General features: G+C 37.1%; 1 protein-coding gene across 1 annotated transcript in view; it reads right to left on the bottom strand.

Annotated features, from left to right (window-relative positions):
* The window catches only part of LOC136832337 (muscle M-line assembly protein unc-89-like), a 502,631-nt gene that overhangs the window by 14,800 nt on the left and 470,656 nt on the right, over window positions 1-17,175 (bottom strand). The window contains 6 exon segments of the mRNA XM_067093248.1: window positions 169-368; window positions 2,817-2,971; window positions 3,677-3,841; window positions 5,487-5,785; window positions 6,641-6,816; window positions 8,722-8,883. Of these exon segments, the coding sequence (XP_066949349.1) occupies window positions 169-368; window positions 2,817-2,971; window positions 3,677-3,841; window positions 5,487-5,785; window positions 6,641-6,816; window positions 8,722-8,883 (1,157 nt within the window).

Genomic DNA, 17,175 nt, shown 5'->3' on the forward strand with positions numbered 1-17,175 from the left:
ACTACAAGTGATGAAAACATATGATTCATAAAGAAAAAAATTTATGCTCAATGACATAACTGTCAGTGAAACCCGGAGTGTATTCCCCTTAAAGTATACCAACCTGATTCTCCCTCTCTCAAACTTCAAGGCCCTTAGCCACACTAGGACATGAAACATGTCACCTACCTGTAGGATTCGTAGAGCTGAGCTATCCTGTCGTGGCGCAGGGATCTCAGAGCCTCGTGTTCGAGCTTCACAGCCTGTTCCCTGTCCTTGTTTTCGATGAGTTTGGCGGCGAAGTGTCTCTTGTCATCCGAGCGAACGACTTTGATGACAGAGCTGTATCTTCCTCGCGATAATTCGGCCATGAATTGATACTTTCTCACCTGTTGGAAAACATAATCTCCCTTTCACGTTGCTCGTCTATTGATAAGGCATTGGAACTGGAATATATAATTTAGGCCAAGGGCCGGGAATTGAAATTAGAGTTGGGTTATACAATTTAGGCCAAAGGCCAGGAATTGGAATTGGAATTGGTGCATAAAATTTAGGCCAAAGGCCAGGAACTGGAATTGGAACTGGAGTATAAAATTTAGGCCAAAGGCCATGAATTGGAGTTGGAATTGAAGTATAAAATTTAGGCCAAAGGCCAGGAATTGGAATTGGAGTTGGAGAATACAATTTAGGCCAAAGGCCAGGAATTGGAATTGGAATTGGAGTTTAAAATTCAGGCCAAAGGCCAGGAATTGGAACTGGAGTATAAAATTCAGGCCAAAGGCCAAGTACTACGACCTATGATAAGGTCATTCAGCGTCGAAGTGGAAATTGAGAGTAAAATGGTCTTTAAAGGTGTATATACCAGGAGGAAAAACTCTTGCAGTGGCACTACGAATGAAAGGGGAAACTGACAGTAAAAGGTTTGAAAGGTGTAACAGGAGGAAAACATTTTGCAGTTTCACTATGAAACAACTGTCACGAGACGGTTAAGGAAAGTACGATGGAAGAAAGAGAATATGAACAGAGGTACAGGAGTAGCAATGAAAGGGGTTGCAGCCAGGGACCGAAGGGACGCTGCAAAGGACCTTAAGTAATGCTTACAGTGCACCGTGAGAGGTGCACTGATGGCACTACCCGCTATGGGTATATCTAGGGTTTTGTTATACTATCTAGGAGAGAAAAGTTTATTTTTAGATTTAGTTTATAATAAATCTATAGTTTAGAATTATAGTAAATCTAGGTTTTTGTTACATTATCTAGCATAGAAACTTTCACTTTTAGACTTAGCTTATAAATATACAACTCAAATTTGTAGTATATCTAAATTTTTGTTACATTATCTAGGAGAGAAAACTTTACTTTTAGACTTAGTTTATAAGCCACGACTCAAAATTATAGTAATCTAGGTTTTTGTTATTTTATCTGGGAGAGAAAACTTTACTTTTAGGCTTAATTTATAAAGCTAGAACTCAAAATAGTAGTAAATATAGCTTTTTTATATTATCTAGGCGAGAAAACTTCATTTTCAGACGTAGTTTATAAAGCTAGAACTCAAAATTGTAGTAAATCTAGGTTTTTGTTATTTTATCTAGAAGAGAAAACTTTACTATTAGGCTTAGTTTATAAAGCTAGAACTCAAAATAGTAGTAAATATAGCTTTTTTTTATATTATCTAGGCGAGAAAACTTCATTTTCAGACTTAGTTTATAAAGCTACAACAGAAATTGTAATGTATCGAGACTTGTGTGGTTTATAATATCTAAAGGAAACAACCTTATTTCTAAACAGCCTATCAAAAATTAGAAAGAGTTTCAATTTCTCAAGTTATAAGTGATTCAAGTGTTCAGTTTCTATATCAGTTCCCTTTCACGTTACTTTTTAACAAAATGCAGAATATTACAGCAAATAACCAATGTGACAAGATCCAGTTATCAATATAATCTTTAAAATATAATAAGTGCCATATATAAAGGCTAATTTTTACCCAGAGAGGATAAGAAGATAATAAATACATAACTTTATCCAGAACTTTACACATAACAAACGCCATGGTAAAGTAGAAAGCCTGAGAAGTTTCCTACTTAGGAGATATAGGAACTTGTAGTGCACTTATAACTTAAAAAGTATGATTCAAATACAAAGTAAAAAGTTTACAGATTTTGTTAAAGCGTCTTCTTGACATCTTATATATAAATGAAATGTAATGCACTTTAAAGATCTTAGACAGAGGTAGTGAGAAAGATAGAGACAGATGTGAGACTGAGAAAGACAGAGGAAGACAGAGATTAAAGGTGAGAGACAAACACGGACAATCTAGTCCAGGAGGTATAGAAAGAAAGAGACAGACAAGCAGACACAGACAAAGAGTGACAGAGAAACAGACACATGATAAAAGACAGACAGTGACAAAGGAGAAAAAAGACAAACAGGCACCGACAGAAGCTACAGAGAGACAAGTTGGTGAGAGATTACTAGACAGAAATAGACAGAGACAGAAGAAGACAGAGAGACAGAGACAGGTAGAGTGGGACTGACAGAGACCAATGGAGAGTTAAGACAGTATGGTGAGAAATTGAAAGAGAGAGAGAGAGAGAGAGAGAGAGAGAGAGAGAGAGAGAGAGAGAGAGAGAGAGAGAGAGAGAGTCAAGACAGAAGGGTGAGAGATTTGGTGAGCGACTGAGAGATCCAGATATATATATATATATATATATATATATATATATATATATATAGAGAGATATATATATATATATATATATATATATATATACAGAGAGAGAGAGAGAGAGAGAGAGAGAGAAGCATAAGTCCCTCCCAGGTCTGCTGTCACAAATTACCTGAAGCTCTGCGTTCTCTCCAATCTTCAGTTTCACAGGTTCCACCTCCTTCGTGTAATCCAGGGGCCTCTTCTCCAGCTCTGCAGGAGTTTTGCCGCTTTCGGTGAGCTGCTGCAGGTAGTGCATGCTCTTGCTCATCTTGACCTTCAGCACACCTGCAGGGAAAGAATTTTGGTTTTGATAGACACTAAACTCAATCATTTACCTAAGGGAATTATCCTTAAACCATAAGTAGATATCTTTTATTTTTTTTATCTATAGTTCGAAGGAACATGGCAAATTTCGCTTCTACAAAAACTCGATCTATATAAATCACTTGTGTGTGTGGGCTATCCTAAACCCGCAAGTAACTATTTTTATACATAAAAAGAGAACAAGGAATCCCTATTAATAAACTTCTGGATTTAATAATGAAAATTATTTTTTTTAATTTTATAATAACTGCTCTCTTCTTTATCTGTTTACTATAATCTTCTTCAACTCCTTTCCAATGAAAACCATATTCTTTGGAAGCTTGAAATTCAAGTCTTTGGCCCCTGTGGGCTTGTTCAACATGAATAGGGGTTAATATTTTGAATCACAATATATATAATAATAATAATCTTTGGAAGCTTGCATTTCAAGTCAGTGTCCCTTGTAGACCTGTTCATGTGAATAGGTGTTTATCTCCTTAAAAATAATAATAATAATAATAATAATAATAATAATAATAATAATAATAATAATAATAATAATAATAATAATAATAATAACTACAAATTCATTCCAATGACTGGACTAACTCAGCCTCATCTTAACAGTAAAGTGCATCAATGCAACATCCCTCCTTCTGTGTGCCTGGAGGATCTTCAGGACCTTACCTCTAGGGGCCGTCCGAACGACAGGAGTAGCCACGGAAAACTCTCCCCATCCCTTGAGATTTTTGGCAGCCAGGCGGAACTGGTAGACTGTGTCCTCTTGCAAACCTCGGACGAGGAAGAACTCCTGATTGATGTGGTCGTGGACTGTCTGCCATTCCGTGTCTCCTGTTGGTGGCGTTTTGTGGATGGTGATGATTATCAGCTTTAGAAACAATCAAGGGAACTAGAAGGGTTTGGCTAAGAGCAAATAATTCAGGAATGTAGAACTGAAATTAAGGATTGTGGATGGTGCTAATTATCAGCTTTAGAAATAATCAAGGGAGGTGGATGGGTTTGGCTAAGAGCAAATAATTCAGGAATGTAGAACTGAAATAACGGATTGCAGATGGTGATGATTGTCAGCTTTAGAAACAATCAAGGGAACTGGAAGGGTTTGGCTAAGAGCAAATAATTCAGGAATGTAGAACTGAAATAACGGATTGCAGATGGTGATGATTGCAAGCTTTAGAAACAATCAAGGAACTGGAAGGGTTTGGCTAAGAGCAAATAATTCAGGAGTGTAGAACTGAAATAACGGATTGCAGATGGTGATGATTGTCAGCTTTAGAAACAATCAAGGGAACGGAAGGATTTGGCTAAGAGCAAATAATTCAGGAATGTAGAACTGAAATAACGGATTGCAGATGGTGATGATTGCAAGCTTTAGAAACAATCAAGGGAACTGGAAGGATTTGGCTAAGAGCAAATAATTCAGGAGTGTAGAACTGAAATAACGGATTGCAGATGGTGATGATTGTCAGCTTTAGAAACAATCAAGGGAACTGGAAGGGTTTGGCTAAGAGCAAATAATTCAGGAGTGTAGAACTGAGATAACGGATTACAGATGGTGATGATTATCAGCTTTAGAAACAATCAAGGGAACTGGATGGGCTTGGCTAAAAGCAAATAATTCAGGAGTGTAGAACTGAAATAACGGATTGTGGATGGTACTAATTATCAGCTTTAGAAATAATCAAGGGAGCTGGATGGGTTTGCTTAGGAACAAACAATTCAGGAGTGTAGAACAGAAATAAAGGATTGTGGATGGTGATGATTATCAGCTTTAGAAACAATCAGGGGAACTGGAAAGATTTGGCTAAGAGCAAATAATTCAGGAGTGTAGAACTGAAGTAACGGATTGTGGATGGTAATAATTACCAGCTTTAGAAATAATCAAGGGAGCTAGCTGGAAGGGTTTCGCTAAGAGCAAACAATTCAGTAGTGCAGAACAGAAATTAAGGATTGTGGATGGTGATAATTATCAGCTTTAGAAATACTCAAGGGAGCTGGAAGGGTTTGGCTAAGAGCAAATAATTCAGGAGTGTAGAAATGAAATGCAGGATTTTTCACAATTATAAAGGATTTGAAATTTTAGGAATGAGGGTTAAAACATGGCCCTTAATGTTCTTCAGTGGGAAAAATTGCCACTGAATTGCCCCAAAAGAATACTAATATGGGAAAAAATTGACACTGAATTTCATAAAAAGATTATTCAGAATTTCATGAAAATATCAAAGAGTCAATGAATGACCCAAAAAAAAAGAACTCAGAGATTCAAGGGTCACAGAATTACCCCAAAAAGTACTCAGAATTTCACAAAAACAAAGTCACAAAATTAACTCCCCCTCCCAAAAAGTACTAAGAATTGCCCCTAAAGTACTCAGGACTTCACAGAAATAATAAAGAAGCTGACAAAAATACAAAATGATAAAAACAAAAATGCAAATCACTTCTCCTGAGAATACGACACGAAAAATCACCCGAAACTCACCTCCCGTTTTCTTCTGTAGGTGGTAGCACAATATGGTATGCCCACCATCTATGATAGGAGGCCTCCACCGAACTAGGACCTCGGTATCAGAGTTGCTGGCGACCTCTGGGCAGTCGCAGGGACCCGGAATGTGACCCAGGATGAGCCTGAACTTGTGGGTCACCTGACCCAGGGTGTTCCTGGCCACGACCTTGTACTGGCCTGTGTCGAAATCGCGGCATTCTTCGTAGGTCAGAGTAGATTTGCCAGGCTCGTTGGTGATCTTGCATCTCTCGCTGTCTCCGAGGATGAGGTCGTTTCTGAATGGAATAATAATAATAATAATAATAATAATAATAATAATAATAATAATAATAATAATAATAATAATAATAATGAGTAACAAATAAAATAATAAATAAAGAAGAAAACTCGAATGACAGGGTAAAAGACAAGAAAAACTAAACCTCACTTGAAACACAGGGTAAAAACTCAAAGCAAAGATTAAAACACTAAAACTCACTTAACCCACTGGGTAATAACTAACAAATAAAGCAATAAATAAAGAAGAAAACTCACTTGAACCACAAGGTAAAAGATTAAAGCAAAGATTAAAACACTAAAACTCACTTGAACCACAGGGTAAAAGATAAGAAAAACTAAAACCCGCTTGAACCACAGGGTAAAAGATTAAAGCAAAGATTAAAACACTAAAAGTCACTTGTACCACAGGGTAAAAGATAAGAAAAACTAAAACCCGCTTGAACCACAGGGTAAAAGATTAAAGCAAAGATTAAAACACTAAAACTCACTTGAACCACAGGGTAAGAGATAAGAAAAACTAAAACCCGCTTGAACCACAGGGTAAAAGATTAAAGCAAAGATTAAAACACTAAAACTCACTTGTACCACAGGGTAAAAGATAAGAAAAACTAAAACCCGCTTGAACCACAGGGTAAAAGATTAAAGCAAAGATTAAAACACTAAAACTCACTTGAACCACAGGGTAAAAGATAAGAAAAACTAAAACCGCTTGAACCACAGGGTAAAAGATTAAAGCAAAGATTAAAACACTAAAACCCACTTGAACCACAGGGTAAGAGATAAGAAAAACTAAAACCTGCTTGAACCACGAGGTAAAAGATTAAAGCAAAGATTAAAACACTAAAACTCACTTGAACCACTGGACAACAGGCTGGGGGTCACCCGTCACCACACAGGTGAGAGTGAGCTGCTGCCCGCTGGTGATGGCGCAAGATTCCGGCTTCTCTCTCATGAAGGGAAGTTTCCCAAAGGTCAGCTCTTCCCTTATAGCAGTGGCTTCGTCCCTGACAGCGAGGCGAGCTGCCACCTACGAAGGGAATTAGGACAAGGTAGGAGTGTGATCATTCTGAAGGTAGTTAAGTATGTGTTTTTGGATGTCTGAATTCAAGTTAAAGACGATCATGTTATTTGTTACTGTGATAACAAATAACAACCACAGAAATGGTATGATTGTATATATGTATGTATGTATGTATGTGTGTGTATTTATATGTGTATATATATACGTATATATGATTATGTTGCAGTTCAATTACCCACAATAATGAGGCAGATACGAAGTTTCGATTTTCACAGAGGTTTATATATGATTACACGTGTGATTTTCATCACGCATTTTACAAACTAAAAACTTATATCAGTGGAATCAATGTATGATCCCCAGTATTGGAACATACAGTCACAATACCGGCTCATGTATGATGGAGTGATATGTAGTATGATATTTTCCAACACGTATTGTACAAAATGTAAAACAGATATCAACTGAATAAATATTCTAATCCCAATATTTTAACGAACAGTAAAAATTACTGTATAGGATATCTTTCATACGCAATGTACACGCATCTGATGACGCCCGGACAAAGTCATTTAACTGTAAAAGCAATTTTGCATTCGTAGATAGAATTTAATAATATTCATGGACGAAATCTAACCCCATGTTTGCAAAATGTCGACACCACCATGCGGATGTTCCGTGAAAGTGATTATACGGCATGAGGAAAATGACAAATCTATTTGAAAGATTTCCATATTGATTACAAGACAGTTTTGTGTGTGTGTGGATTTCAATTTTTTTTTTTTTAATTCTGCTCTCGGTAACAGAAGTTTTTGTGGGATAAATTTCCAAAGAGGAATAATGTACTGCTTCATTATTGTAGGTAATTCAATTGAAAAACATATGTATATATATATATATATATATATATATATATATAAATATATATATATATATATGTATGACTACCATATATATGACTACCAGCTTCCGATTTTCTCAACATCCATACCCATTTTCTTCTTATATACCAACCCTTTTTTTTTTTACAATGCAAACAATTCCTAACCCCTCATGTCATTTAAATACACCAAGAGTTTTCATAATATTCACTTTTCATCTTCTCAGACGTACCTTTCATTTCAATATAAGCATCTTACAATTTTCTACATACATTAACCCCTTGAATCCGAGAGGCATTTTCCCGAGATGTAACCAAGTACCGGGACCTTTCCCTGAAGAAAGCGGGACGCCATATCTTAGAAGCCAACCATGGAATTTTCTTGAAAATAATCTCATTATGTTTCCCACACCCAAATTCCTCCAGTGGTTCTAACCTAGCCACACCTAAACCTAACCTAACCCAACCTAACCTAACCTAACCGGGGGCATGGCAAAAAAACAACCGGGGCTGGTGCAGTGCTAGCATACATCTCAGGAATTGCATTCGGGAGACGTCAAATTAAAACCAAAAGCCTCACTTTTTCCACCTTAGTTTTCTTTTCCTTGTCAACAGCTTTCTCTTAGTTTCTTTCCTTTTTTCTATCTACCTTCAGTTTCCTCATCATGCCACATCTCGTTATCCCAATGGCCAATTCAGTCCCTGTACCCACTCACCGTCTCCAACAGTACCCACCTCCCTAGTGAGTCTCTTTGCCTCAGTACCCACTTTACTCCCAATACCCAACAACCGCCTCCACCAATACCCACCTCACTCTGAAATCAATTCACCTCAATACCCACTTCACTTTTCGTACCCACCTGGGTTTTCCAGCAATACCCAGCTCCCTTTCGAGTCTCTTCACCCCAATGCCCACTTCACTTTCAATACCCACCTACCCTTTCCAGTACTACCCAACTCCCTATCGAGCCTCTTTCATCTCAATACCACTTCACTCCCAATACCCACCAACCGTCCCCACCAGTACCCACCTCCCTCTTGACTCTCTTCGGCATGTCCAGAGAACACGTCTCCATCCTGCTCCGTATGAATCCGGACGTGTACTTGTCCACAGACGTCCTGCGACGCTCGTCGTCTATCTCCTCGTCCATGATGTCCGTGAAGCGACGGCGTTCGTGGATGACGGGCACCGCCTACAGGAGGGACGCGCCCCCGGAGGAAGTAAATAAGGGAGGAGTTATTAAAAGTCTTACGGAAAAGGTTTCTGTGCAGAGGATGGTCAAACGGGGGGAATGAGAGAGAGAGAGAGAGAGAGAGAGAGAGAGAGAGAGAGAGAGAGAGAGAGAGAGAGAGACTCTCCTAATCGAAACTAGCCCAGATACAAAGGGAAACTGAGAGAGAGAGAGAGAGAGAGAGAGAGAGAGAGAGAGAGAGAGAGAGAGAGAGAGAGAGAGAGAGATAGAGAGAGACTTTCCTGCTCGAAACTAGCCCAGAGACAAGAGGAAATTAGGGAGAGAGAGAGAGAGAGAGAGAGAGAGAGAAACGCATGGATTAAGAACAAGAGAGTGACAGGGCAGTGTTTGTTTCAAGACAGGAAAAATTCTGGGAAAATTGTAAGACCAGGGCAGAGAGAGAAAGAGAGAGATAGAGACTCTCCTGCTCGAAACTAATCTAGAGATAAGGGAAACAGAGAGAGAGAGAGAGAGAGAGAGAGAGAGAGAGAGAGAGACGGGGGGAAACTCTCATGACTAAAAGAGAGAGAGACAAAGCTTAAATACAGTAATCAAAACGATATATAAAATAAATATGCCATTAAAAAATCTTGAGGTAAATATAGAATTTCAAACCTGCAAAAACAGAAATAATATTAGAAATCCATCATTTGCATAATTCTGTTATTCTGCTGACAAAATAAAGGTAAGTGTTCTAAACATTTCTGTGAGTTTATATAATTTATAAAAATTTTTAAAAATCCTTCAGCTTTTTAAATATTCACCAAATGCATGTACACACCTGAAAATGCATGCAAATAAGGACGAATATATTGGGAACAATCAAGAGAACTGACAAATATAAAAACTCGGTGGAAGGCAAGTAAAAAAATAATCCTAAATAGAGGATATTTGAAATTATATATATATATATATATGTGTGTATATATATATATATATATATATATATATATATATATATATATATATATATATATATATATATATTTATATATAATTTTACAGGAGATAAAGGAAAGTTTACAAACAGGTAATAAGCTATATCATGATAACCAAACGTGATGCTTTTCAATATATGAACTGGGGTCATGCAACTTTCAGCAACTCTGGAGAAATATTTTCACATCACAAAATCAAGGGAAATGCAAATGCAATTATAACCCTTAATTATAAACCTGTGAAGAAAGCAATGATAACCCAAAATCTGTCATTTATTTTTCTGTCATTCAGAATCTGGATAGCACACAAGACTTTTCTTGTTTGTGAAAAATAATATCGCAAAGCTATACATCTAATACATCTTCCAACCGTCACCTGATAGGAAAGGTTACTCTCTGAAGTCAAATTGTCATTTTTCAGATTTTTTTTTTTTTTTGAAAGTCCATAAATTTTCCAGTCAGTCTTGATATTTTCCTTAAAATTCATTACTCTCATTTGTCCGTTTTTAAAGTCCAGGTACCCTTCTTAAACCCATGTGTTTCCTCGAGTCAGTTCATTATTTCGTCCAAATTTCTCTTGAGGTTTTCCCAGAAGTCTTCAATTTTTCTTCTAGGTCCAGTTTTTTTTCTTAAGGTTCAGGTATCTGTGACAGTGTCAACTGATTCTTTCAAGTCCAGAACATCTCTTTAGAATCTATTCCTTCAGTTTTAAAGTCTATCTCGTCTTTGGAAATAAATAAAAACACTTCAGTTTCACTCAAATTTGTACTCCTAACACAACACGCAACCGTAGGATTTTTGGTTATCAGGGCAATAAGAAAAAAGAATATATACCATTCTCGGGAGCAGGGTATCGTGCGTAGGTATAAATCAAGCGAGAGTTCCCTTCACAAACCTTCAGGTAGAACCCCCTTTCGACTACCAGAGATAGCTCATCACTAAGCCATTTAGTTTTCATTTTAAATTAATTCTTAATTCAAATAACTTCTTATTTTAGGGTTTCAAGTCAGTAAGAAAGGTGTGATTTCATTTCTTCTCTTTAAATTATTCTCGAACTGAGATGTAGGTTAAAGTTTCAGCGTCCGTTCATTAAATAATTAATATGAAATCTGTTCATAAAAAGAGTTTATTGCAGGTAGAACTATTGAAGAAAAGCATTCTTGTATTTAATAACTATGGACAAACGTTTTTAAGACACGTGAATTAGACACGAATATTTTACATCTAATTGACAGAGACATCATTAAATCTTCTAGATCTAAGAATCAAGGACCACAGAAACTTTTAATTTACCGTGAGATCTATAAACCGTGATGAGATCTAACTCTAACAGCAAAGAGGCGACACAATTCTCAAACAGGAAGGGATTTGCACAGCAAACACACACAGACCAAAGGTATTTGACCACCTACTGTTATTTCTTCCTTCAGTTTTAGATGCTGGCGAGTCGAACAGCCACCCACCAAATTTTTGCATCTTTCAGAGGCCTGTTTGTTTCCCGTCTCTAGCACAAAATAAAACAACGGAAGTGCACGCACACACATTCTTAAGCAGGATCCACAATTCTCTTTTTTTTTCATTATTATTTAGTAATTTTCCTTGCTGGATCCTAGCTCAGTCGTTGCTTTCCTGAAGTCGACGTTTTGCTTTCTGTGTCTTGAGTCTTAAACCGAGGGTGTTGGATCCCGGAATAACAACAACAACAACAACAATGATTCCTCTTGGCCAGACTGCTTTCTATTCCAGCGGGGCCAATTGGAACTGCAGGCTAAACTATTGTTGCATTGTGATTGGTCAGGGTCTGAGTTCATGTTCTATTTACATGACTGAAGGGATACGCAATGAGGTTTGTTGGTGGGTATTCAACTGCAGGTCTGGTTTGGTTAGTTTGCAATTGAGTTTAGGATAAGATCAACAACTTACTCTGCAATCTGCTTACAATGTACAGGTCATACCAGTTTTTGAAAAAGTGGAAATATATCTCATACGTTTAGAATATATTTACAATCCAGGGTGGGGGAGGGGTAGATTAAACTGGGGGGGAGGGATCTTTAAAGAAGATTTGGGTAAACCTTTGACGTCAAAAATGTTAAAATCTTAAATATATTTTGAAAAATTACCCGTAGATGACATCAGTCGACCGAGTAGAATGCCAAGCGACACCAGACTTGTAAATATTCAGAGGAGACTATTATCTGTCTCGTGTATGCATAATTAATACGCAAATGAAATACGTTTGCGTGTTTCATTCTTGTGTATCTCAACCAGTAGCTTAAAAACGTACTTCCAACGACCAGTAACCTTTAGATTTTATAATTACGTAACCCCATGTTATGCAACGCTCCTTATCATGTTTAATGCTCAGTTCATGAACTTCAAAACCTTTTTTTTTTTTCAAGAAAATCGTTAAAAGACTAAAGACAGAGGCTTAACGACTAACTTCAGTTCGTTCGTTATGTAATTCGCTACCTCAATCCGACGTTGCTTTGGTTAAATGGTTATTCATTATTTACTATTCATTAAATGTTATTCATGACGATGCTACTTTCAACCGCGGGGGAGATGATGTTAGTCATTAACGTGAAAGTAGTAGTGCCATTCATAACAAATGTATAAGAATTTTTATTTTTTAGTTATTCATTTTTTTAAAATCTATTTTGACTGCCCGTTCTAAGTGCTAAAAGCATTGCATGAAACTAAATTATAAACAAGGATCTATATAAAATGTCAAAAAAATTAACAGTTACCAGTTACCAGTCCTAAAGTGCTTTGCTAAATCAAAATAATTGCAGATTTACATCGCTATGGCGTTGCTAGCGTCGCTACAGCATACTACAGCTTAAAAAAAAGAGAGAAAGTAAATGGATTAATTACGATGCATCTACACGCTACAAAAAGTTTACTAAACCTAGAAATCAATAGAAAAAAACATGCATGAGAGAGATGAGAGGTGAGGGTGGATATGTTTGGTTTTTTTTCTCAAAAGAGGATAAAGAAAAGAAGATAAAAGAAAGATAATAAGTGAGACAGATGGATTACGACGTGGCTAAGTAAGTGTTAGTCTCGAAGGATTGCCCCGGGGGTAGGGAGGAGATGGAGGGTGGTATGTGGGCAGAGGAGAGGTTGGAAGGGCATCTCTCTTCCCGTCCTATTTCTGGTCAAGGCGGAATTCGGGGTTTCCACAGGTGGGGCAAGGGTGTTCCAGGGCCGCTGCCGTTGCTGACCCCGCCCTGGTCTCCGATCTCATTCGGGCAGAGGCGGAGGCGGCGGCGGTAGAGGAAGAGGTCACCATCTTCTCCTGACGGAGGTGCTGATGATGGTGGTGGTGGGAATATTGGGAGATCTGTTGCTGTTGTTGCTCCTGCTGGTGCTCAGATTGAATCTGCGCGAATCTGGCCTGCTTGTGGGCGGCCCTGGCGTCGGCCAGCAGCCTGTCGTGGGCGTAATCTGCCTCCATGCTGCTGGCCCGGTGATGAGAGGAATCGGTGATGGCGAGCCTGGCAGAAGAGCTCCTCTTCTTAGTCTCGCTGCCGTACATTTCGTGGTACTTCTCCTCGAAGGTCTTCTTGTGGGCGTCGCTCTCTCTCTCGTAGTCGTGCCAGACCACGAACTGGGTCGGCTTGAAATGCCCTTTCCTCTTGGGCTGGTAGCGCGGGCGGCCGGAAATGGTCGTTTCGGCTAATTCCGTGTCTCGCCTCACCTGAGGAGACGTAAGAGGGAAGGAACACAGAGATAGTACCGTCTCGTAACAGCTTAGAACCAGCCTAGCATACACTCGTGTGTGAGGGCGTGGTGGGAGGGTCGGGGGAGGGGAAGGGATAGGATCTACTAGAAGCACGTATAAAACGAAGGAGATGATATCTAAAACGAAGAAGACTCCTAAGATAAGTACTTATAAAGCGCACTAATAGCTAATAGCCACATGTATTTGAGTGATAACAGAGGTTGGGTCCTGCAAAGACAACATGAAAGAGAATGATTGAGAGGTGCTGAAATAGACAACATTGAAGAGAATGATTGAGAGATGTTGAAATAATGATGTAAAATGCCAAGAAAATAAAGAAACATGGTTATGGCAGCATTCTACAACTGCTTCTGTTAAATCTATAAAAAAAAAATATTAGCCCAAGAAGATATAACTTTGCAATTAGGTCTGTTTTTAGCTGAATCACTAGTTTAAAAAGCGTCTTGAGCCAAATAATCAGTTGTAAACCTAAGCAAAAGATGAAAGTATAGTGAAGAATTAAAATGAATGCAACAAAATGGATTTTGCTGAATATGGAAAAATAACTGACTGAATAATTACAAGTAAAAGGAAAGCTGGAGAAGAATGATGTTTGTGTCATTAAAATACTGCTTATATAGTGTTGCTTTTGAATTCAACTGAATGAAAGAAAATGGGGCTTGCTGAAAAAAATCAAGTGTACATATTAAAAAATTAACTAGCAGTTATAAACAAAGGGAAAGCTGAAGAAGAATAATGTTTGTGTCAAGAAAATTCTTCTTAAATTGTTCTGTCTTTCAGAATAAAGAGTCTAATTATTAATGTACAAGAAACTGAGAGCTAACAGAAAGTAAACTGGAAAATATAGAAAAGAAGGTAGGTAGGAAATCAGGAACTTATTGACAATATTAATTCAAATTTGAAAGTCATCTGCAGGAGACCATCCTATATTCCTAGACATGCAAAGACCAATACATTTGACATTAAAGAAGCGACACAGCATAAAAGAAGCATTAAAACACTGAAACTGATGGTTCCTATACCAAATTCACGTCTAGGATTAAAAAAGCATATTTTCTAACCTTGAGCAAAAGCCTGAAAGCAAATAAATGTGGAATAAAGCAAAAATTAAAAAAAATCTACGTCAGTAATTGGTGGAGTCGGAGAAAAACTAACTTGAAAAGCTTCGAGTTCTTTCGGGATAAAAATTCCTTAATAATAAATATTTTCATTGAGGATAAATTTCACCCTTTGCCAAAAATTTGTAAGTCGGAAACCGAAAGTACTTTCGTAAGAGGAATTTGGAACTTGGTCCAAATAGATAAGTCAATAACAGTAATTAATTAAATGTAAATATTGATAAAAAGTGCCAAAAAGACAATAGATGCATTATAAGAATTTGAGTGGGATAGTACTTATAGCATTTATAGACTTTGATATTTTGTGTTAATAGATGTATTATAAGCATTTGCGTAGGATAGTTTTTTATTGAATTTAAATTATTCATACATTTTTTTTTATATCTTGCATTTACTGAAAAGCGACTTTTATACGTTTTAGATAATGAATAAATGAATGAAAACTCTTCCCGGAGAGCAAAAACGCTCGTCGATCTTAATGGAAATATCAGTTGTACTAAAATTATGCGAAAAGGAAGTTTTTTTTGTTACAATCTAAACATTTAAAAAAATGTTGAGTGGCTTCACTACGGGTAAAATGCTTTTATCTTGGAAGCTGGCAACATCACAAAATACCATTGGAATATTTCAGTTTTTTTTTTTCTCTCAGTTGTACCAAAATTCTGCGAAATGTAATTTCTTCTTTATAATAAAAACTTAAAAATATATATGTGTGGCTTGACCACGGGTCAAATATTTTGTCTTAGAAGCTGTTAATTTTAAGGCGCATTACTGACACGTTCCAGTTTTTAAAAAAGTCTCATATTGGTCACCATTAAAAAGAAACTGAAAGCGTATCAACACATAATATTCCTAAGGCAGCAGCCAGGATCGTAACTATTTAAAATATGATAATAAAAATCAATGCAACGAACTTGAAGAAAGGCAACAAATGCAAAATAAAAAGATTTTTACTAAAAGTAATGATTTGTTTCAGTGAAATTGATGAACATGAATTGGTGTTAACATTCATTGAAAGGACAGATTATTGAAGAAGTATTCACATATATAAGCTAATTAAATTTTGTACACTTACATATACACATGGTATGTATTGCGCATTTAGTACATGTTTGCATATATATAGATACACATTCAGGTACATATATGAATACTTATTTAGAGCCATAAAAAAAAGAATATCAACAACAAAAAATAAACATTGATAGCAAACAAACATTATAACCAATGAGTGCTTTTGTTCACTGTAAACAAAATAACTGGAGGTGTATGACAATGACAGGCGCCAAAAAAAAACTAGAAAATCTAAAAAATTAAAATAAAAATTAAAAATGCAGTTGGTATTAAAATGAACACTATATTCAACCACGGACAAACACAGAGGAGACGGTCCAGCGGAAAATCAAATCTACAATTTATTTGTAAATTTGGTAATACATCAACAAACACATCACACGACTGCAGACAAGAAATTGAAGCTGTACATATCTACAAGGATGACTAAAACTCGTGGAATATTGGCTCTGACGTTTATGGGCCAAAGGTAAATCGACCAAACAACTCAGGCACAAATTCTCGTTTTCCTTAATGCAACTGTTATGCAAGACATCTAGAAGGAGGTGCATCAGAAGATGTTGATTCTGCAACGTTCAGTACTTTTGGAAGACTGACGCAAGTTCTGGCAAAAATACTGGGAATATAGTTAGTGTTTCTATATTATTTCTATCCTGTCACTGACACTGATGCAGAAGGGTGCGTCCGAAGTATATCATAAACATGTCGATAACATATGCCATACACTTCATAAACTGACCGGATACAGGGCAGCGACTTATTGCGTGGTCCTAAGTAGTGCCTCGTACGATTATCCAGCATTTGCCAAAGATTTGTTCACCGATGGTCACTGACTTGTTTTCAACTTGTTTGTGACACGTATACGATACGTTGCCAACTTATAGCACACACGGCACAAACAAGCTGGATACAAGTTAACGACTTATTGTGGAGCCCTAATCAGTGGTCCATACGAATATCCAACATGAGCTAATGATTCGCTCTTCACTTGAGGTCACCGACTTGTTTTCAACATGCTTGTGACATGTATGTCACAAGTTGCCAACGTGTGTTTATATAATTTTTTCAGAGTGGCGTGGACGCACCCAAACACTACTGCAATTAACAGCCGATAGAATGCTCAGACAAAACCAACTTATATAAACAAAGATGTGCCTAATGACCCGTCTGTCACTACTCGCCTCCAAGTCCCCGGCGTTTAGCTGAATCTCAGATGAATAAACAATATTTCTTTACTCATAACAAAGCATGATTCGCGATGAATGATGAGTAAGACGCCATTCATGTTTAGGACGCACGTTCCTTTTCATATTAATCAATAAATCTATATATTAAGCATACATCGTGATATGGAATATCTAGCATCAACAGTGTCACT

This window comes from Macrobrachium rosenbergii, chromosome 49, assembly GCF_040412425.1.
Source record: "Macrobrachium rosenbergii isolate ZJJX-2024 chromosome 49, ASM4041242v1, whole genome shotgun sequence".
Lineage (NCBI taxonomy): Eukaryota > Metazoa > Arthropoda > Malacostraca > Decapoda > Palaemonidae > Macrobrachium > Macrobrachium rosenbergii.